General features: G+C 43.5%; 1 protein-coding gene across 1 annotated transcript in view; it reads left to right on the forward strand.

Annotated features, from left to right (window-relative positions):
* Positions 1-24,111, forward strand: part of PCLO (piccolo presynaptic cytomatrix protein) — a 346,649-nt gene that overhangs the window by 16,999 nt on the left and 305,539 nt on the right. Inside the window, exon 2 of the mRNA XM_060258536.1 lies at positions 18,607-20,199. Within this exon, the coding sequence (XP_060114519.1) occupies positions 18,607-20,199 (1,593 nt within the window). The remainder of the gene's footprint in view (positions 1-18,606; positions 20,200-24,111) is intronic.

Consider the following 24,111-nt stretch of genomic DNA (forward strand, 5'->3'; position numbering starts at 1 on the left):
GGCGGCTAACAACATTCATAGGCACACAATACAATAGATATAAAACTTTAAATTAACATTATTTAAAAACCAGTCAATGCATAATTAAACTAACTTAATCTGACAGTAACAATGATGTTCCTGACGCTATTTCTGTCAGTTTACATAATAACAAAGGTCCTTAAACAGAACCATATTGGCGGGTCCCTTTATTAAACAACCATAGATCAGCAGTCCATGAACGCGAGCTTGAAAAGGGTGGTCTTGCAGGCCCTGCGGAACTGATCAAGGCTCCGCAGGGCCCGCACCTCCTCCGGGAGCTGATTCCATAGGCATGGGGCCGCGATGGAAAAGGCCCGTGCACAGGTGTTCTGAAGTTTAATTTTAGTGTAGAGTCCAATACTTGCTTGACTTCTTGTGGCTGTCCCTCAAGCATGATGGGAGGAGGGGGGGGGCTGGTTCAGGATGCCATTTTTCTGGACCCGGATCTTTCTTGAGTAGGCGGAAATGATTTCAGGCCATTCCAGCTCAACCACCACACTGATACTGAAACCTTAATTAGGCATTTGTTCATAAGTAATGGGCAGTAGGGGGCAATGCAATTATAAAAGAAAATGCCATTTAAAATGATAAACTTCTGAATTTAGTATAAAATCAAGGACTTTTTTTTAATATAAAAGGCCCTATCAATACTTCGTTTCTTCCCTAAGCCGATAAACCTATCCTACTCGGTTTGATTATTGCCCATCAGCCGAAATAGACAAGGAAATATCAATATTTGGAGAGCCAGTTTGGTGTAGTGGTTAAGTGTGCAGACTCTTATCTGGGAGAACGAGGTTTGATTCCCCACTCCTCCACTTACAGCTGCTGGAATGGCCTTGGGTCAGCCACAGCTATTGCAGGAGTTGTCCTTGAAAGGGCAGCTGCTGTGAGAGTTCTCTCAGGGTGTTTGTGGTGGGGGGAGAAGATATAGGAGATTGTAAGCCACTCTGATTGAGAGAGAAGGGTGCGGTATAAATCTGCAGTTTTCTTCTTATTATTATTCATTGAAACATGCATACAAGTAAACTAAAGATATATTTGTTCAGAGTTTAAACAGCATAGATCTTACTTTCCAACTTTGCTTAGAATTCTCAGTTGGTACCAATACTGGGGGAGGGGGAAATAAACTGAAAGTTATAAGACGAGATGGAATTGGAAGAGTGAAACTGGAGAGGGAGGATAGGGTTGCCACTTTCTGGAAAGTCAGGGAAATAGAAATTGGTCAGGAAAATTGGTAAATCGGGGAAATTGTGATTAAAATATATTCAAGCAGTGGATTTTTGACCTGCTGCTGCAAGAACATGATCTTTTCTTGTGGCAGCTGGAATAGAGAAGTAGCAGAATACAAGTAAAACTTAATGATGCCCTTTCCCAGCTCCACCTTTTTCTCAGCTCCATCCCCAGTAACCCGCCTAATGTGTTTGCTGAGCTCTGTCCTTGCATGATTTCCAAGGTCTGCTTGTAGCATTTGCAAAGCAAGGCTAGTTTAAACGTTTAGCAATATACAAACTTTAAACATCTAACTGTTTTCATTCCTACCTGCTAGTACTGCCTTTAACTTATGATAAGCATGTTTTTGGGTCATGCTTGTGTTTGGAATGGATGTTTTGTCTCCTGCTAAACCTAGCACAGAATTAATTGCAAATGAGTTTTGCCGCTATTGGATTTCACAGACAACTAGCACTTTCTACTCTGCACCATGCAAAGTAAAATTTGCAAATGTGATTGCATGTTCCTGCTTTTGGAGTTTTGGTTTGCTCTGGAGTTTACAGAGTATCAGCTCTCTCACCCCCTTTCCTGACTTTCCCCATGCATAAAGGGTTATTTGCGTCTCTAGATTGCAGAAACTCCACCTCCTTTCTTGCTGCTGATCTGCTCGTTACACTTTCTGGAAACTTCCAGTGAAAGTGAAACTTCCCCAGCTTCGGAAAATTCCTACTTGTTAGCATTCAGAGTTTACTTGAATTAAAGTTTGTATTTTGGTGTAATTTTTGGTGCAATTGCAAAACAGATGTTGCCAGGGCTTTTTTTGAACTAGAACCCACCGGAATTGAGTTCAAGCTGGCCCCATTAGTGTTCTGGCTGGCCTGGCCGGTGTTCCAGCTCAAGAAAAGCCCTCCGTTGAACAAAATAATTTTAGCAATAGAGGGATACGATCTTAAAGCAGGATGGCATGCAAGCATGTGGTATAACAGGGGTGGCCAATGGTAGCTCTCCAGATGTTTTTTCCCTACAACTCCCATCAGCCCCAGCCATTGGCCATGCTGGCTGGGGCTGATGGGAGTTGTAGGCAAAAAAATTTGGAGAGCTACCGTTGGCCACCCCTGTGGTATAATACTAAAGGACACAAATATGTTAGCAATCACCTGATACATAAATCATTATTGGTTTGTTGGGAAAAAATAAATAATAAAATATATAGCAAGACCCCAAGATGGCTTTCCCCTACTGAAGCTTTTATCCAACCACAATTGTTCTCAGCGTCAAAGATCCTAAGATACCAAGAATTATTAAATGAAGATGATACTCTAAAAACGGTTGAAGAGTTAGGAAAACAAGGTATAAAAATGGATTGGTGGCTAACAATGCAGATCAAGTTTGGTGTAGTGGTTAAGTGTGCGGACTCTTATCTGGGAGAACCGGGTTTGATTCCCCACTCCTCCACTTGCACCTGCTGGCATGGCCTTGGGTCAGCCATAGCCCTGGCAGAGGTTGTCCTTGAAAGGGCAGCTGCTGTGAGAGCCCTCTCCAGCCCCACCCACCTCACAGGGTGTCTGTTGTGGGGGAGGAAGGGAAAGGAGATTGTGAGCCGCTCTGAGACTCTTTGGAGTGGAGGGTGGGATATAAATCCAGTATCTTCTTCTACCTCACAGGGTGTCTGCTGTGGGGGAGGAAGGTAAAGGAGATTGTGAGCCGCTCTGAGACTCTTCGGAGTGGAGGGCGGGATATAAATCCAATATCTTCTTATCTTCTTCAAGTAAAAATTTAATAAAGATAGAATAATTGGTTTTAATAAAGAGAACTTCGATTTTGATAAATTGTTAATGAGTAAAGAGGATAAACTAATGAGTAAAGAGGATAAACTAATAAAAATTTTTTATAACCATCTCATGCAATTGAAATTGGAGGATGAGACCGTTAAAGAAGTAATCATAAAATGGTCGCAAAACCTGGGGCCAAATATAGATCTAGAACAATGGGCACAATTATGGCAGATCAACTGTAAGATAACTAAATCGGTGAATTACAGAGAAAATCTATTTAAGATGTTTCACAGATGGCACATCACATCAGTGTGGTTAGCTAAAATATATCCAGGAGTATCGCCAAAGTGTTGGAAATATGGTGAGAATATAGGAACATTCTATCATCTGTGGTAGACGTGTAAAAGGGCAAAAAAAAATTTGATTGAAGTTCATGAACTCTTTCAAGGAATGCTGAAAATGATAATTCAGTTTAAGCCCGAAATCTTTTTTATTAAGTTTAGTTAAGAAAGATGTGGCAAAGGAAAATGCTCATTTAGTAATACATGTCACTTCCGCTAGATTATTGTATGCAAAATATTGGAGACAGGAGAAAACTCCAAATATGGGAGAATGAATAGAAGAAGTTTTTCGAGTCGCAGAATTAGACATACGGCAATGGTCAATGGGAAACCAAAAAAAATAGCCACTGAAAAATGGGTGAAATTATATGATTGGATACAAAAAGGAGTAAGAGATGAGGAATACAATGTTAGTAATGGGTTGAAATCTGGAAAAAATTATCAGTAGTGGGTAAATATAATGGATGGATTGATGGTATAAATTTATTCAGCAATGTAAGGAATATATGAAAAACCATCTTTGCTCTCTGTTTTTAATAATTTTTTGGGGGGGGTTGTTTCTTTTGTCAATTGGATTTTGAATTAGGATATAATTGTCATGATGTAATGTATACGATGTAATGTACGAAGAATTTATAACCAATAAATGTAAAAATTTATTACAAACAAAAAAGAAAAAAGAAAAGAAAAGCCCTCCATTATAGGATGCATGCAGCGCCATAGGCAATCTCGTCCACTTTCTCCTCAGCGTCACGGTTTGTTTGTTTCCCCCGGGGTTGTGGTGGCCAGTGGTTTCTTCCTCCCCAGCCATGATTTGCTTCCCTCAAAGGGCAATAGGATGCCGTTGCTGGGCTGGGCTGACTAAAGCAGGCAGCTGTCAGGGGTTGGGTGAGGCAATCTTGGTTAAACTGAAAAGAAGACACCCCACCCCACCCCCCATGGAGGGCTCCTGTTCACCCCCAAGCAACTACTTCTCTCTAGCTTCTGTCTCCGGAGCTGCTGCTGTTGGCTGTGTTCTCCCCCCTCTTTTGGGGAGGAAGGGAGGGGGATGTTAAGAAGTAGAAAACCTGGGTTTGAGAGAGAGCAAAGTCCCAGTTGTCCCAGCCCAGGCATCTAAGAGCCCAACAAAGTTTTATTCCAGGTAAGCTTTCGTGCATGCACACACTTCTCTGGAGTGGGTGCTACATTTGCAGGCAGGCTCACTCAGTCCCTTCCATTAACTTCGTTGGCTGCCTCCTCCCCCAAAGGAAGAGGGAGGGAAAGAGACAGCGCACACTTGATAGGGAGCAAAAAGTACAGTCTCAGTCATCTGACATATGAACATATGAAGCTGCCTTATACTGAATCAGACCCCCCCTGGGTGCATCAAAGTCAGTATTGTCTTCTCAGACTGGCAGCGGCACTCCAGGGTCTCCAGCTGAGGTTTTTTCACACCTATTTGCCTGGACCCTTTTTGGTTGGAGATGCCGGGGATTGAACCTGGGACCTTCTGCTTCCCAAGCAGATGCTCTGCCACTGAGCCACCATCCCTCCCCAAACATATGAACATATGAAGCTGCCTTCTACTGAATCAGACCTTTGGTCCATCAAAGTCAGTATTGTCTACTCAGACTGGCAGCGGCTCTCCAGGGTCTCAAGCTGAGGTTTTTCACACCTATTTGCCTGGACCCTTTTTTAGTGGAGATGCCAGGAATTGAACCTGGGACCTTCTGCTTCCCAAACAGATGCTCTGCCACTGAGCCACCATCCCTCCCAACTTTGTCTCTATGACAGCAGAGACAAAGTTTTTTTTTCCAGCCAGGCATATTTTGCTTGCATGAACAATTCTTCTCCTGGGGTGACTGCTGCATTTGCAGCCTAGAAACAGAAAACAGCTTTCGTTCCCTCCCCCTCCCACCCCCTTTAAAGACACTTCATGTCTGAGGAGGCTGCTATCAGCAGCCTTACTTTCTCTGTCCTATGGGTAAAAACAGCTTCCCTTATCTCTGTTGGTTATCTTCTCCCCCAAAGGAGGGGAGAAGGAGAAAAAGGCAGTGAGTGCTTGAGAAGGAGCAGCTTCAGAGTCTCAGTCATTTTTCAGCACATTTAAGAGATTGGGGTGGCTGCTGCATTTGCAGCCTGGGTCTCAGTCCTGAGAGTCAGTTTGGTGTAGTGGTTAAGTGTGTGGACTCTTATCTGGGAGAACTGGGTTTGATTCCCCACTCCTCCACTTGCACCTGCTGGAATGGCCTTGGGTCAGCCATAGCAATCTCAGGAGTTGTCCTTGAAAGGGCAGTTGCTGTGAGAGCCCTCTCAGCCCCACCCACCTCACAGGGTGTCTGTTGTGGGGGGAGAAGATATAGGAGATTGTAAGCCGCTCTGAGTCTCTGATTCAGAGAGAAGGGCGGGGTATAAATCTGCAATTCTTCTTCTTCTTCTTGGAGAGATAAAAGAACTTCTCTTTCCTCCATTAGCTCTCTCTCCACTCCCCCCCACCTTTTCTCTTGAGGAGATTCATTTCCCAGTGGAGATTTAAAAAAAAAAAACTTCCCTTTCCACTGTCAGCTGTCTCCTCCCCCTTCTTTTGGGTCCTTCCCTCCTCCTTTGGCACCATTAAATTAAGACCAACAACGTTTTGTTTCAGGCAGCTGAAAACTCCTTTGTAAAAACATTGAGATGCTGTTTGTGTTTGTTCTTCCTTTGTGCTACAGTCCAGAATTCATGTTCCTGGGCTGATTGCTGGGTGAAGGAATTTCTGAGTTTAGCTTTTATTATTTAGCCTATTAAACAGCCTTACTCTTGTGTGTTAACTCTGAAGTTTGTGAGTGGGGCTTGACTTACAAATTTTTGGGGCATGGAGCCTGAAAAGGGTTTGGGGAGGAGAGAACCTTCAGTGGGTACAGTCGGCCTTCCAAAGTGGCCATTTTCTCAAAGTGAGCTGATCTCTGCCACCTGGAGATCAGTTGTAACCCCAGGAGATCTCTAGCTATCACCTGGATGTTGGCTACCCTAGTTTTGGGTCCCTGCAAAACTCTTCTTAAGCAGATTCCCCACCCCCAGCAGCTTATAAATACAAACACTACCACCTCGCTGCATATCACACCTCATTTAATCAAGCCTGCTACTGTAATTCATCTGCTATTGCCGTTCAGCATCTGAAATCACCTTTATATCTCTGGTACCTCATGTTGCATTTCATGGCATGCCTGGCTTGGCCCACCAAAATGATCATTATGTCAGATCTGGCCCTCATAACATATGAGTTGGACACCTCTGAGTAGGGTTGCCAAGTCCAATTTAAGAAATATCTGGGGACGTTGGGGGTGGAGCCAGGAGACTTTGGGGGCAGAGCCAGGAGACATTAGGGGTGGAGCCAAGATCAAAGCTGTGACAAGGAATGATTGTGCTACAAAGGGAGTTCTGGCCATCACATTTAAATGGACGGCACACCTTTTCAATGCCTTCCTTCCATAGGAAATGATGAAGGATAGGGGCACCTTCTTTTGGGGCTCATAGAATTGGACCCCCTGGTCCAATCTTTTTGAAACTTGGGGAGTATTTTGGGGAGAGGCACTAGATGCTGTACTGAAAATTTGGTACCTCTACCTCAAAACGCAGCCCCCCCCAGAGCCCCAGATACCCACAGATCAATTCTCCATGATTTTCTATGGGGATAAATCTCCCTAGGGAATAACAGAGTTCCCAGCAGACATTTCCCTCCCCCCCCCCCCGCTTTCTGATGACACTGAAGCGGGGGGAGGGTCTCCAAACCGGGGGATTCCCTGCCCCCACCTGGGGATTGGCAACCCTACCTCTGAGAAGTTTTTATTGTCTGTTTATGTTTATTTTCAAATGGAAAGTTAACTTAGGTTGTGCAAAGTTAAACACTCAGGCTTAAGTGCAGTAGAAATGCTGCTTTGTACTTCACACTGTGATTAGTTTGTGCCAAAAGTGAGTTTCAGAAAGTTTTATATTAAGGTCAGTGCTGATGTAATTGTGTGCAAAAGCTTGTTTTACATAAACAATAAGTGGTGGGTTATTACAAGTTAACTTTTGTGCTGTTGTGTGAAACCTGGTGCCAGGTGCCTATAAAGACTGTTGGTGGTGGAGGGGAGTGTCACCAGAAGATGGCAACGCAAACTGAAAGAGCTCCGACAGCCTCCTTCCCTATTTACGGTACCTCCGATTTTAAACGTCGCCAACTCCAATGTCATCAAAATCAAAGCGAAAATCTGCTTGTTTGAAACAGAAAACAGCCGCAAGAGGGAAAGTTTCGGTTTCCTCATTTTTCAACCAAGATGGATCTTCAAAGGTTGGTGGCCTTAATGCGTGCTCCCCAGTCACTTCTAAAATGGTGGCTAGCCCTACAAGTTCCCAGCTTCTTACTTCTCCTACCCCTCTGCAAGAAGAGGATGGTCTGATTAGCCACAAGGATCTTGATCTCCTCAGACAAGATATACATAAATATTTCAGTGAGTCGATATCAGAGTATATCTGGCCCATAAATGTCCAGATCAGAGAACTATTGGAGGACGTTGCAACTACAGCAAAGATTGCAGAGAAGGCGGGAGAACTGGGACTAGAAGAAGAAGAAGATATTGGATTTATATCCCGCCCTCCACTCCGAAGAGTCTCAGAGCGGCTCATAATCTTCTTTACCTTCCTCCCCCACAACAAACACCCTGTGAGGTAGATGAAGATATTGGATTTATATCCCGCCCTCCACTCCGAAGAGTCTCAGAGCGGCTCACAATCTCCTTTCCCTTCCTCCCCCACAACAGACACCCTGTGAGGTAGATGAAGATATTGGATTTATATCCCGCCCTCCACTCCGAAGAGTCTCAGAGTGGCTCACAATCTCCTTTACCTTCCTCTCCCCCACAACAGAAACCCTGTGAGGTAGATGAAGATAATGGATTTATATCCCGCCCTCCACTCCGAAAAGTCTCAGAGCGGCTCACAATCTCCTTTCCCTTCCTCCCCCACAACGGACACCCTGTGAGGTGGGTGGGGCTGGAGAGAGCTCTCACAGCAGCTGCCCTTTCAAGGACAACCTCTGCCAGAGCTATGGCTGACCGCAGGCCATTCCAGCAGGTGCAAGTGGAGGAGTGGGGAATCAACCCGGTTCTTCCAGATAAGAGTCCGCACACTTAACCACTACACCAAACTGGCTCTGACTAGCACTTAAAGGGGAAATTACTCAAATTAATGAACGTGAAGACAAGGTTCAAAATAGAATAACAGCTCTGGAGAACAAATGGAGGGCCTTGAACCTAAAATTTTGTGGATTTGAAGAGGGGGCTGAAGATAAGGGAGAGTTATTGTCTTTTATATCTAATTGACTACAAACGAAATTGGTGCTCAAAGACAACATGGTGCCCGACATGGTAAGGGCACTAAGACTGGGACCTATAGCATTGGCAGATTGTAATCAACCCAGGGATATATTAGTACAATTTTCTAACTCCAAGATTAGAGACATGATTCTTCAAAAAGCTCGCCGTGAAGATGAGTTATCGAACAATGGGAGGCATATTTTGATTTTTAATAGATCTGTCTCCAGAAATGCTGGAAAAGAGAAAGTTATTGAAGATCTTTACAAATAAGCTACATGCAGCCAATCTGCGTTTTAGATGGAGCCCATCTTCAGATATTTTAATCTACAAAAACAGTGTCTTGCATAAAGCGTTTGACGTGCAATCAGGAATAGCTTTAATGAATGCACTCTCTTTGAAACTCGCACCGGAAGAGGAGGAAGAACTGTGGAAGCTTATTCCATCCCAGAAAGACCAAGATCCAGCAGAGGGCTGATTTAAGAGAACGTTAACAAGGCAGATGACGTAGTGACTTTTAAACTGAAAGCGTAGCCTTATATCTTAAAACAAAGTTTATGGTCTTTACAGCAGTTAATTTTTGAGGTTATTCGTCTTTCCAGTTAATAGACTTTTTGCCTAACAGTCAGTTCTGGGATGTTAAAAATTTCTAACTTGACCTAAATGCATAAGACAAGATTATATAAGGGACTTTTTGGAAATGACACATAGTTTTTAAAAGACATAAGTAAAGAAAACTAACATTCTTTTTTTAAGTTTTTCTGTTGCTAATTTCTGGAATGGACAATACTGATGATTTAGGTAAATTCAAACATCATGTTAATGTTTGGAACTAAAGCATTGGGATAGTAGCATCCATTCAAATATCTCCTATTACTAACTCATTATTATAGTGAAATCTTATTAAGGTACATTCATTGCTATACCACCTCACTCATAATTATTTACTTATGTTTCCTATTGAAGTAGAAGTATCCTGTTTTTAGGAAATCATTTGTATCTTTTACAATATTTTGATAGATCTAAATTTTCTTTTTCTATTTCTTTCTCTCTTATTCTTTCTCTCTCTTATTTTCTCTTTTCTCTATGCTTGCTTTCCTGTCTCTCTCTATTTTTCTATCCTTCTCTTTCTATCTATTGTTCTCTTCCTTTTTCTTCCCAAAATTGAAAAATGTAGGTATATACTTCCACACTTACAAAATTTATGTACTACCTTATCTATTTACTAAAAATATCTACTTCTGTTTCCTTTGAAATTACACAAGAAATGAATTAGTGATGAAATTATGATTATTTTTTAAAGTCTTTATTCTCTATATCTGAGTTACACCAATGGATTTAAAAAAATAATTTGTTTTTTAAATTTAAAACATACATACCAATTCTCCAAATATGACTACATTTCATTTGCGGGTTAAAACCTATTTGAATAAAATCATTTGAATGAGTACAGGAATCCCCTTTTTTTCTGTCTTTTACAAATAAAAGTGTTTAGAATTGGGTGGAAAATTTATTTAGTTCTTATAAATTTGACACTCAAAACTGTCTGCAAATAATTTATTAAACCACTATAAAAATTGCCACCCTCTCTCTTTTTAATTTTCTACAATAATCTCACCTCTTATTAGCACTGCGATTCCTTTTAGGTCTTATCTTTACATAATGCAGTTATATTTAATTCAACTAAACTGATGTTGAACGTATTAGTTTCTCTTAGTTATGATCCTGTTAGAAGCATATAGATGGACTGAAACAACTGTTTTTTTTTACTTTTAAAGTGCAAGTGCCACTAATATATAATTGGACATCTCCATCTATGAGTTAAGGACAAAGCATGTAGCAGTAATGGATAAGGCATAGTAATGGATAACTTTAAAATAATTTTTCTTCAAACTTGAGAGTGGTTCTAAGAGTAGAAAAATGGTGATTTCTAGATTTGCAGCATTAACTCCAAAAACTTATGGAGAAGTTCATTAAGGTCATAACTGTTATTATTGACACATTTTTGGTATTGTTACTTTGTTGTGGAGGTACAGGAATGTTCCTGCACTGTTGGTGGTCTTGCCCCCCCCAAAAATCCAAGCTTTCTGGACTGCAATAGAATCATAGAACCATAGAGTTGGAAGGGACCTCCAGGGTAATCTAGTCCAACTCCCTGCACAATGCAGGAAACTCACAAACACCTTCCCTTAAATTCACAGGATCTTCATTACTGTCAGATGGCCATCTAGCCTCTGTTTAAAAACCTCCAAGAAAGGAGAGCCCACCACCTCCCTAGGAAGCCTGTTCCACCGAGGAATCACTCTGTCAGGAAATTGCTCTGTCAGGATAATAATAGACAAGATAGATGAAATAGTTAATGAATCGGTCCCAAGCACCCCAGAATCTATTCTCTTACATTTTTGGCCACACAATAATTTCTCTCCTCTCAAAGCAGAAGTAATCTCAATATTACTCCTGGCAGGGAAAATCATACTGGCAAAACATTGGAAATTAGTAAAAATTCCTTCCCTAACTCTTTGGTTCTAGAAGGTGTGGGACATTGTAATCCAGGACAAGATAGCCTCTGAACTCTTACTCAGTGGTCGTTTTCGCACTCACCTCCAGCCGGCGCGACCCCCCTCTTCACCGCGCAGGATCTGCGCGGATTTCGCACTAAATGCCGTGGAGCAGCCTTTTGCGCCGGAAACTCCCATCGCAAAAGCCTTTTGCGCCAAAAACTGCTTTTTGGAGGTTTACGTTTGAGCGGCTTTTGCGCCGGGAGTTTCCGGCGCAAAAGGCTGCTCCGCGGCATTTAGTGTGAAATCCGCGCAGATCCTGCGCGGTGAAGAGGGGGGTCGCGCCAGCTGGAGGTGAGTGCGAAAACGACCAGTGAAAACCCTAAGGCAGGTGAGAATTTTACAGAAAAATGGTATGCCTTTTTTGAGTTTGTCAATGAGAAAGCTTCAAAAAAATGTAAAATGCCAAAAAAAAATTTAGAGTTTGTATTGTATTAACATGTATGTACAAATGTGGACTTTCGCACCTTGGCTTCATATACTAGACTGTGTACTGACATTTATGTTCTAATATTTTATTATTATTAATTTATACACATGTCTATGTTCACTTCTATATTTTATATTATAAGTTAATTATGACGCACCTTGAAAATAATAAAAAAAAATTTAAAAAAAGACTGTTGGCATAAATGCCAAAATAAGAGCCCTATAGTGATCGCTATTTTATACAGGTTATATAACTCCTTGGGTAGTAATTTCTCTCTGGTATGAATTTGTGGTCAGAAATGTAAAGCTGGGGCACAGAGAGACCCTGATTATCCAGAATCGTATTTTCTTGCTTTTGCCTGGCTTCAACTTAATACAAAACTTCTGTGATTTTTTTTAGACCTTCAGTATTTTATGCCATTTCTCTAATGCCATGCCTATATTGTGTTTTTTTTTTAAAACTTTGGATCGGTTTGATAGGATAAACATTTATTTTCAATTTATTTCTGACATCAAAATTTAGTTCAAGGCAGTTGGCGGCAGTGTACATGGGTAGACATTCATTCTGTACTGCTATAATGTGCTTTAAATAAAATAATCCCCAGTCCAAATGATTTCCATACAGAAACAAATTCCTGAGCACTGATCCTGCCACACCGCACCACCCAAAGTATGCTACCTGGAGATGGAAATCTCCAACATTCAGTGTGCAGGTATCCCATGGGAACACCAATGGAAATCTCCAACATTCAGTGTGCAGGTATCCCATGGGAACACCAATGGAAATCTCCAACATTCAGTGTGCAGGTATCCCATGGGAACACCAATGGAAATCTCCAACATTCAGTGTGCAGGTATCCCATGGGAACACCAATGGAAATCTCCAACATTCAGTGTGCAGGTATCCCATGGGAACACCAATTACAGATACATGAACGCACTAGTGACACGTCAGAGTCAGGTTTTTTTTACCAGTTGAGATCAAGCAACTGATTTATCTAGATATTTAACTGTTCGAGACTTATTTATACCTGTTCTGCATGAATAGGCTAGGTGCCGCAGGGAAGCCAGTTTCTAGCTGATCTCCCATTAGCTAGTGGTGGGTGCTTTAATTCCTGGGGCATGAGAGCTATACCATCAGCTGATCTATACAATCAGCTGATCCATGTCATACTGGGAGGCAGCTACTGTTACTTTTAAAATTAATATAATATAAAGCAGGGGTGGCCAACGGTAGCTCTCCAGATGTTTTTTTGCCTGCAACTCCCATCAGCCCCAGCTAGCATGGCCAATGGCTGGGGCTGATGGGAGTTGTAGGCAAAAAACATCTGGAGAGCTACCGTTGGACATCCCTAATGTAAAGTATGGAAACTGTTTTTTTTTAAAAAATATTTTACTTGTTTTGACAAAAAACAAGGTAAACAGAATAAGAAGCAACCCCCCCCCCTTTGAGACAAGAATTTTAACAATTGTGTTGGAAACTGCTTTAAAGCGAAGGTACATGTGGTGTTTGTCTGCTGAAGTGTCTGTAGTGTTGTTACTCTCTCTAGAACTTCCAGCCTCAATCAGCAGAAACTCTATGAGGTGGGCGTGGCAGGATGACCGTACTTCCAATGATGTTGTGGGTGTGGCCTTATATGCTAATAAACTCCTATCAGGGGGTGTGGTCTTATATGCTAATGAGTTCATGCTGGGGGTTTTTCTACAAAAAAAAGCCCTGGATGTTGCTGCAGTTAATGTTGAAAGAAGCTGATATTAAGTCTCTTACTTTGACAAATATTTTTGCAGTTCAGTCTTGTGTAGTTGTGGAGTGGAACATTTCATTAAGCCTTGCATTAATGCAACACGACCTATTCATTTTCTAATTTGTGGTTATATTTGAATGGTGGTCAGGGAAAGTGACAAATGTTGTTCAGGGAAAGTCGGGGAAATGAAAAATAAAATTTTAGTGGCAACTCTGGAGGAACAAGTAAGGAAAAAAAAGAAAGTAACGTAGAGGAGGGAAGGTATATCAAAGATGTGGCGGGGGGGGGGCAAAGACTAACCAGGGGAAGAGATGGGAAGGGGGATAACTGTAAGGACTGCTAGAGAAATACAGTGGGGGAGGGGGAGGAAGGGGCAATAAGGTCTACTCATAGGTACCCTACCATTTCCGATATAAAACAAGGACTAAACCTGTGGGGGCTGTCCTGTCCTGTTATTAAGGAAGATTTGTAGAGCCTGTGCGATTTGTAGATAGGGTTGCCAATCCCCAGGTGGGGGCAGGGGATCCCCTGGTTTGGAGGCTCTCCCCCCCACTTCAGGGTCATCAGAAAGCGGGGGGAGGGGAGGGATATGTTTGCTGGGAACTCTGTTATTCCCTATGGAGATTTATTCCCATAGAAAATCATGGAGAATTGCGAGTATTTGGGGCTCTGGGGGAGCTGTTTTTTGGAGTAGAGGCACCAAATTTTCAGTATAGCATCTAGTGCCTCTCCCCAAAATACCCCCCCAAGTTTCAAAACGATTGGACCAGAGGGTCCAATTCTATGAGCCCCAAAAGAAGGTGCCCCTACCCTTCATTCTTTCCTATGTAAGGAAGGCATTGAAAAGGTGTGCCGTCCCTTTAAATGTGATTGCCAACACTCTCTTTGGAGTTCAATTATGCTTGTCACAGCCTTGATCTTGGCTCCACCCCAATGTCTCCTGGCTCCACCCCAAAGTCTCCTGGCTCCACCCCCAAAGTCTCCTGGCTCCACCCCCAAAGCCCCCAGATATTTCTTGAATTGGACGGCAACCCTATTTGTAGATCTCATTGCTCAAACGGTGGCTGGTGTGTAAATAAACATTCCTTCCAGGCACAGAGAGAGGGGAGATCATACTGGAGATCTAGGAAACATTTCCTTGTCACACAAACCTGCCCTGTGCCTCCACTGCAGAACAGAAAGGCTTGAGGTGTTCTTGATGAGATTTTGAATGATGCATGAACTGATAAACTGCCTTGCACTCAACCTGTCAGCAGCAACGTCTGCAGAACTTTGCAGTAGAATACTTATTGAGAACTTTTGGGGTTGCTTTGCCTTTAAGAAGAAAAGCCTCTCTTCCAGAAGAGGAAGTGTCAGTGGGCGTGTGTGCAGGCAAGGAGTAGTCTCCTGACGCTGTTTTGCTCTGCGACTAAGGTGCTTTCTACATTGCTTGATTTTAAATGATTTAAGGTATCGGTTTAGAGTGCTTAAGTTTTCATTTTATGTGCTGCTCAGCCGGGCTGGGCTAAGTGCAGTCCCAGCCTTGTGTTCTTGTAGAGACTGTTTAATTTTTCATTCAGTCTTATCTGATTTATTGCCTCCTCTGCTTTTATTGCCTTTGGCTGCCCCATATTCAGCTTAACTTTGGTATATGCTGGCCCGGGTGTCTGGAACATTCGGAAGAAATTTGTCTTAATTTTTAAAACTTTGCTAAAACTTTGAACCCAGTGGCACCTTTAAGACAAACAAAGTTTAATTCAAGGTATATTTTTCGTGTGCAAGCATACTTCTTCAACTCATTTCATGATTACAGAAGTCATTTTCAGTTGAGAAAATGGGTGTCAAAACTAACCTAGTTTTATTTGCTAGCATTGTTTAGCTGAGTTAATTATCCTGCTCTCCTCCCCCCCCCCTTAAGATATAGCAGGTTTTTTTTATCACAACAAACACACCAAACAAACCAATGCTATAACAACTGGGGGGAGAGATTTTCCAGGTAAAGATCAGATAGTTTGACAGGAATTGTATTTTTTGTGAAAAGGAAGCAATATCGTTTATTGCATTATGAATATGTTGGTTCTAGATGACATTTAAATATATTTCTGAGCAATGTTTCCTCTAAGCTGAGTTAGTGTGAGCTCGTTCAGTTTTTAGTCTCCAGCTCACACATTTTTGTCTTAGCTCAGGAAAAATGGCCCCACATGAAACTAATTTATGCAGGAGCTCATGACTTCAATGCCAGTAGCTCACAAAGTAGAATTTTTGCTCACATGACCCCACAGCTTAGAGGGAACATTCCTCCTCTCAGGTGTTCTAAATGCAGTACTGCAGATATTGCTTTGATATTGTGTTCTTTTCCAATCCCACTAAATGGAAAGGGGAATAACTGATACTTGAAAGTATTTCCTGGAATTATGGCATATCTCCAGATTACAAAGTCAATTTCTACTGGAGAAAATGGATGCTTTGGAGGGTGGACTTTGGGAGCATTGTAAACCACTAGGTTCTGTATCCTCCCCAGGCTCCACCTCCAAGTCTCCAGGAATACCCCAACCTGGAGCTGGCAACCCTATTCCTGCCTCTGGTCAGTGACAGGTCCTGGCAACCCTAGAGCTATCCTTGGAGATTTTTAAACATAGGGCTAGATGGCCATCTGACAGTGAAGAAAATCCTGTGAATTTGGGGTAGGTATTTGTGGGTTTCCTGCATTGTGCAGGGGGTTGGACTAGATGACCCTGGAGGTCCCTTCCAATTCTGATTCTAATGGGGGGGGGGCAAATTCCTAGTAATTATTGATAGTGCCTGCTGATGCTCATCTGGGTGTGAAACCAGATTGCTCACGGGTATGAATAAGGTATATAACTTAGAACACTCCGTGAGAACTTTAACTAATACATATATCGAAAACAAAAATTTTAAACCACAGTATTTTTCACATATTAATCTGGAATTATTTTACAGTCCATTTTACAATATACAATGTTTTTCTTCATTTGTAGGACTTCTTAAAGTCCAGCGCACCAATACAGGTGTGATTGTAGTTCCCAAACTGGTGTGGCTGCAACTGGACATCTGCTTTTGGGGGCTGTAACTTGGCCCCCCAGAATCTAATTCTCACCAAACTTGGAGGTAGAGAAAAGTAGAGAGCAGGTAGAGAAGAGTCCGCTGAAGAATTTGGCATAAGTTTGCACCTCTAGCCCATTTGGGGGCCGTTCTACTCCTTCCTGAACCAAATGGACCACAAACCAGTTTGGGAAATTGAAACAAAAACACAAATCGACATGAACCTTGCTGGATCAGGGGAAATTCCTTGCTGGATCAGTGGAATGCTGTAGACATAGCTTATATTGATTTCAGTAAGGCTTTTGATAAGGTTCCACATACTATCCTTGTTGACAAGTTGGTAAAATGTGGTTTGGATCCTGTTACTGTTAGGTGGATCTGTCACTGGTTGACAGATCACACCCAAGGAGTGCATTGTGAATGGTTCCTCATCCTCTTGGAGAGGTAGATGCACCAAATTTTCGGTACAGCATCTAGTGCCTCTCCCCAAAATACCTCCCAAGTTTCAAAACGATTGGACTAGGGAGTCCAATTCTATGAGCCCCAATAATAGGTGCCCCTATCCTTCATTATTTCCTATGGAAGGAAGGCATTGAAAAGGTGTGCCATCCCTTTTCAATGTGATGGCCAGAACTCCCTTTGGAGTTCAATTATGCTTGTCACAGCCTTGATCTTGGCTTCACCCCTAATGTCTCCTGGCTCCACCCCCAAAGTCTCCTTGCTCCACCCCCAGATATTTCTTAAATTGGACTTGGCAATCCTATAGGACAGGGAGACTTGTCTTGGCAGTAGTATGTGTGAAAAAGATCTAGGATCTTACTGGACCATATACTGAACATGAGTCAGCTGTGTGATGTGGTAGCTAAAAAAGTAAATGTGTTTTTGGGCTATATCAACAGAAGTATAGTGTCAAGATCATGGTATTGCTTTACTCTGCTCTGGTTAGATCTCAGTGTTCAGTTTTGGGCGCCACAGTTTGAGAAGGATATAGACAAGCTAGAACATGTCCAGAGGGGAGCAACAAAGATGGTGAAGGGTCTGGAATGAAGGAAAGGCTGAAGGAGCTAGTTATCTTTTGCCTGGAGACAACAGAGAGGTGATATGATCACCATCTTCAAGTACTTGAAAGGCTGTCATATAGAGGATGGTGTGGAATTGTTTTCTTTTGCCCCAGAAAGTAGCACCAGAACCAACGGGTTGAAATGAAATCAAAAAAGAGTTTTCAGCTAATCATCAGGAAGAGCTTCATGAGTTAGAGTGATTCCTCAGTGGAACAGACCTCCTCGGGAGGTAGTGGGTTGTCCTGCCTTGGAGGTTTTTAAACAAAGGTTAGATGGCCATCTGACAGCAATGCTAATCCTGTGGATTATTTGTGAATTTCCTGCTTATTTTATTTATTTATTTATTTATTTATTTATTTATTTATATTTCGATTTATATCCCGCCCTTCCCACCGAGGTGGCTCAGGGCGGCTTACAACATATAAAACTTACATAGGTTTGGCTTAAAAAAAGTTAAATAACAACAGTTAAAACAATAATTTAGTAAAACGTAAAACATAAAAAAGCAGCGGTCTATCAAATGCATTCTAGCTCCATCCAAAGTTTCTCAGTGTCAGTTAGTTGTTGTAGGCCAGCCGGAAGAGGACTGTCTTGCAGGCCCTGCGGAACTGCCCTAGGTCCCGCAGGGCCCTTACCTCTTCCGGCAGCTGGTTCCACCAGTAAGGCGCCGTTACCGAGAAGGCCCGATCCCTGGTGGATTTCAGACGGGCCTCCTTTGGCCCGGGGATATCTAGCAGATTTTGCGAGCCCGATCTTAGTACTCCCTCTTAGTGCAGGGGGTTAGACTAGATGACCCTGGAGGTCCCTTCCAACTCTTTGATTCTATGAACCGATGAATCGGGCAATCAAATGAATCATAAACTGAAAGGAATCACAGTTATACTGGTTTGTCCCCATCTCTAGTATCTAATAAATGTGAAACAATACAACAGTATTGGTTATGTTTCCCCCCACTCCCAAAGGTAGCAGTCAACTTTTTAATGTATACTTGGAAACAAAAGGTGAGTTTGATATAGTGGGCCATTTCCTTTTTAGAACATGTAATTTTGTTATTTTCAGCACACATTATTTCATTATTTCTAGCTAATGACGCTTCTGTTGTTGTTCATTCAGATTAAAGAATGGCTCTGCTTGAACTGCCAGATGCAAAGAGCGTTAGGCGGTGACTTCTCTCCAGCTCACGGCCCTGGACCACATCCCTCCTCACCCAAACAGAAGATTTCTGCTCCACCCTCAGCAACTAAACCACCTTCCCAGGCGCAGAAGACTAAGCCACCAGAACCCCAAAAGCCACCGACTCAAATGAAAATTCTGGCGGCCAAAGTTCAACCTGTGGAATCCCCACCTAAATCCAGCCAGGCTAAACTGCCATTGATGGAAGATAAACAGAAGCAATCAAGAACGCACAAACCCCCAGGTGGTGGTGGGCCTACGCTAGCAGCTTCAGAGACCAAGCAAGATGTCCCTGGTCCAAAGGCAACATCATCCCAGCCAAAAGTGACAAATCCCCAGAGATTAGAGACTGCCAAGCCATTTCAACATGCAGCCCCTGCAGATTTCAAAACCTCACCACAATTGTCTCCGCAGAATCCTGACCTCAGAAGTGCTTCTCAGCCTCGACCTAGTCTTGATGCTAACACTCAAATGCAAGCTGAAATAATGGAAATAAAAGAAGGTCCTAAGAAAATGTCACCACATGTGACCCATCAGCCAGGTTCCCAGGAGGATCTCAAAGGGCAGCAGACCTCTGCAGGTCAAAAGCCTGCTCCATCTCAGCCACAAATCCCTTCTCAGCAGCCACAGAAGATGGCAGAGCCTTCTCAGCACTTCAGTCTTCCTGTAGGAGGTATTACTGATGTCCCAAAGCCACATCCAGTAACGCCTCAAGAAACTGTATCTGGGAAGCTCTTTGGATTTGGGGCTTCCATTTTTAGTCAGGCTTCCAATTTAATATCCGCAGGGGGGCAATCAGGGGCTCAGACATCAGGCCCTTCCTCTGGGGCCCCATCAAAGCAGCTCCCTCCTCCACCCCAGCCGGCTTCCCAGAAAGATGCCCAGCAGGCTCAGCCATCTCTCAAAGCAAATCCTGTGAAAAGAAATGTCAGGCCTTCTATGCCAGAAACGTCTCAGCAACCCAAAGTGGAAGGCACCACCACTGTCAAAGAAGCTGAAGGGGAAAAGAAGCCTTTGCCTGGCAAAGGCACCAATCCCCAGACTGCTAAAACAAAGCCAGGTGTTCAGGAACCTTCACGGCCAGCAGCTGCTGAAACAAAGTCAAGTGTTCAGGAACCTTCACGGCCAGCAGCTGCTGAAACAAAGTCAAGTGTTCAGGAACCTTCACGGCCAGCAGCTGCTGAAACAAAGTCAAGTGTTCAGGAACCTTCACGGCCAGCAGCTGCTGAAACAAAGTCAAGTGTTCAGGAACCTTCACGGCCAGCAGCTGCTGAAACAAAGTCAAGTGTTCAGGAACCTTCACGGCCAGCAGCTGCTGAAACAAAGTCAAGTGTTCAGGAACCTTCACAGTCAGCAGCTGCTGAAACAAAGTCAAGTGTTCAGGAACCTTCACAGTCAGCAGCTGCTTGTCCTCTCTGCAAAACTGCACTCCGCATGGGCCCTAAGGATCATTCCAATTGCCAGGAATGCACAGAATGTAAGACTGTGGTATGCAATCTCTGTGGATTTAACCCCATGCCACACATCACAAAGGTAAGCAAAACTTTACCAATACTTCTGGGAAGTGTCAGTAATGGACACCCAAATAAGGCTTGATCAGCCAATTTCAGGAATAAAAGGGCCAAACTAGATGTTATAGAATTTATGGGTCTGACCTGTGGGGACTAATGCCATTTTTAAGATTGGCTGTTAAAAAATACTGTGAGTGCCTATCATTGTGCGGTGCATTAAGGACCAGGTGATATTGTCCCTCCCGGTGTGTTTTCAGTTGCTGAAACATTGTTCCCTTTCAGGTCTAGTTTGACTCAGAATTTTCCAAATTATCATGTTACTTTTTGTTTACTTCCTAAGGGATCGGCTCTGGTTAGCTATTGTTTCATTTGAAGGATTGCATGTGTGAGCTATTCAGTTCATTGTGAAGGCAGAAGTTACAGTGGAGATGTGAAAGCTCTAAGGATGCAAAGACAGAGGAAGGAGAGTTTAACGCTTGGGAACACAGTGGAGAGCAGTAATTTGTGGTGTAGACATTTCTGCTAGTTTAAGATTGCAAGAATATTTAGCTCTTCTCTCACTTATTACAAGAAAAGATGACGGATGCTTTTAGCGTTTATTTCTTAGTCATGGCATGGTATCTTTCCATTTTGAGTGTTTTGTTTAATCAGATTACATGTAGAAGAGCTTTTCCTTTTTAGAATTTTGTGTTTGGGGAGTGTTGCCATTACAAATAAAATGTTGTCTTGTAGAATCAATTTCTTGCTGTGCTGAGGAAGGGGTTCTATAATATAATAAAAGCCATTTTGTCTTGGCAAAATGGAGCAACCTGATTGGGTTGGACTGTGGTGCATCAACCATTGGCCTGTAAACTGTCAATCAACTGCTCTTGCATTGAATTGGCTGGCTCTCCCACCCACTGCTGGCCCCAGACAGATGAGGATTGGCTCTCTGGAGAAACTGCTAGGCAGTGGCTGCTGCTAGCCAACTAACCTTGCTTTTCCCAGTAGAAAGCAACCAAGTTTGGTTCTCTCAGTAAAAGACGATGGGGAATGCCCTTTCAAGTCCTATTTTGGCCTCATAGGGAGAACTCATTGGTTGACTCCGCTCCTCTCTCCCACCCGAGTGGCTGTTGCTAGCCAGCCAAGCTACTTCTGTCATTCAAAAGCAACCAGCCTTGGTTCTGGCAGTTTATGGCTCTCCCTACTCTCCCTTTGGTAAACCCACCTGTTGCTCTGCTTTGCGGGGGGGGGGGGGGGGGGGAGAAAGCCTTTCCTTAACTGGCTGAGGGACGGAGGAGGAGGGAAAGAGCCATAGAGAAAGCCTTCTCACATTGGCTCAGGAAGGGAGGAAGAGGGAAGGCTTTCTCTCAATTGGCTGAGGACTCCCTTGATTGTCTGAGAACTCCTCCCTATCCTCCTCTGGAAGGGAAACAGACAGAGACAGGGGTGTGTGTGTGGGGGAATGGCATCCTGTACCAGCAGCCCAGATACAGAAAGAGAAATAGAGAGGGAAAGTGAGAGACAGAGATAAATTGAAGTCTTGTGCTTAAGACCGACAATGTTATCAGAGAGGGAATGTTTGTCTGAAAGGTATCACTAAAGGCCTCATAGGGAGAACTTATTGGGGCCAGTCCTGAGTAGGGCTGCCGGTTCCAGATTGGTGGGAAATTCCTGGAGATTCTGTGGTGGAGTTTGAGGAGGGCATAGGAGTTAGGGCTTCAGAGCGGGGTCTGCCAGACCCAGGTCCTTGCTTTAGAAGTGGACTGGGTGATTTTGGACCAGTCACAGACTGTCACCCTAACCTGCCTCACAGGGTTGTTGTTTGGTGTAGTGGTTAAGTGTGCGGACTCTTATCTGGGAGAACCGGGTTTGATTCCCCACTCCTCCACTTGCACCTGCTAGCATGGCCTTGGGTCAGCCATAGCTCTGGCAGAGGTTGTCCTTGAAAGGGCAGCTGCTGTGAGAGCCCTCTCCAGCCCCACCCACCTCACAGGGTGTCTGTTGTGGGGGAGGAAGACTCTTTGGAGTGGAAGGTGGGATATAAATCCAATATCATCATCATCTTCTTCTTCTTCAGATTAAAGGGGGGGAGAGGAGAATCATGTAAGCTGCTTTGGTTCCCCCTCCCCACTGTGGAGAAAGACTGCCCTTTCCCTAAGTGGAGACTGCAGGGAGGGGGGAGGCAAAGGAAAGCTGAAGTCAGAGGGGCAAATAAAGGGAAGGAGATAGGGTTGTCATCTCCAGATTAAGAAATCCCTGGAGATTTAAGGGGTGGAGCCTGGAGAGGGTGGGGTTTGAGGAGGGGTGGGACCTCAGACAGGTATAATGCCATAAACTACACCCCCAAGCCAGCCATTTCCTCTTGGGGAACCTATTGTTGCCAATCTCCAGGTGAGGGCTGGAGATCACTCAGAATCACAACAACTCCCTTTGAGGAGTGGTAGGGAGTGAATGCCTTCACTTGGGTGGGTGGGAAGACAGCAAGGGTGGGGGGGGCACTTGCTCAGAGCCTCTTTCTAGAGCCCACTGTATTTTTCTCTTCGATGGGCCTTATTTCTAGTTTTACTTATGAAGCATGTTCCCTGGTCTGATGCAAAATGGGCATCCAACAGGACTATTGTGTAAACATGGAGCTAATGAAAGTAGTTAGCATCTCAAGGTTTTTTCTGCATGCACAAATAGGTGGAGTGATCCACTGGGCTATAAGCAGGGCAAAAAAGCTGAAATGTCAGGAAGCATACCCGTGCAAGAGAATGGGTATACTTCCTGACACTTCAGCATTTTTGCCCTGCTTGTAGTCCAGTGGATCATTTCAAATAGAGACTAGGAGCAAGATTCTGAGGGCATGTAAAATGAATGAGACTTTGTGAGGTGACGCTTATTTACACCACAGCTGAGTGCGCAGTGTTTGAAACCTTCCTTAGAGCAATAGCAATAGGTTTGTTTCTTTAAGCTCAGGAGCTGATAGATACGTTTGCCTAAATGGAAGCTTGTCTAAGAGGTACAGAATTGACGATTACTGAATAAATGATACTGGATAGATTGAAAAGGCCTGTAGGGCCATGTGAACTCTGAAGGAATGAGTTAGCATGGATGTTAGCAAATGTTCTCCCCCTTCCCCCATTTACTTTTCAAGGAGTTCCGTTTACCAGCTCTCTAGGGAGCCTTCCTGCCACTGGCCAAGTTCTGTTTTTAGCATCCAACATAAGAAAGCATGGCATCTGTGGGAGGGAGGAGCTGAGGTGACCATTTTGTGTAGAATACTCCATCTCAGTATGTTTTTTTTCTAGGAACATAAAATAGTATCAGCCACTCACAAGTCATTACAATTTGACGGATGTCACATTGGGTTGGAAAGTTTGGGGCTCCCTGATAAGAAAATCAGGAACTGGAATGAACAAAACAAACTGGTTACTGTTCTCTCCTCCCCCACCCAAGAATCTGTTGTCTGAGCCTGTAGCCATGGTGAGGTGTCTCATAGCCACCCTTTACAGCCAAGCCCCGCAGCTTTCTAAACTGGGATTGGGGCCAGTTTAAACTTAGCTATCATGCCTGATCCTGCATATGCCACCCAGTGCTGGATTTATGCATAGGCTAAGCAGACTGAAGCCTAGGGCCTCTAAATCTAGGGGGCCTCCACAGCCCTGCCCCCCCCACAGCGGGGCCCAAAATTGCAAAACCCAAGACTTTATGTGAGGGCATGGCAACTCAGGCCCAGCAACTATGAGACTCAGGGCCGGCCAGTGGGGCCCAACTGGAAAAAAATTTTGTTGTTTGAGGTAGAGGCACCAAATTTTCAGTACAGCATCTAGTGCCTCTCCACAAAATATCCCCCAAGTTTCAAAACGATTAGACCAGGGGGTCCAATTCTATGAGCCCCAAAAGAAGGTGCCCCTATCCTTCATTATTTTCTATGGAAGGAAGGAATTGAAAAGGTGTGCCGTTCCTTTAA

This window comes from Heteronotia binoei, chromosome 17 (assembly GCF_032191835.1).
Source record: "Heteronotia binoei isolate CCM8104 ecotype False Entrance Well chromosome 17, APGP_CSIRO_Hbin_v1, whole genome shotgun sequence".
Lineage (NCBI taxonomy): Eukaryota > Metazoa > Chordata > Lepidosauria > Squamata > Gekkonidae > Heteronotia > Heteronotia binoei.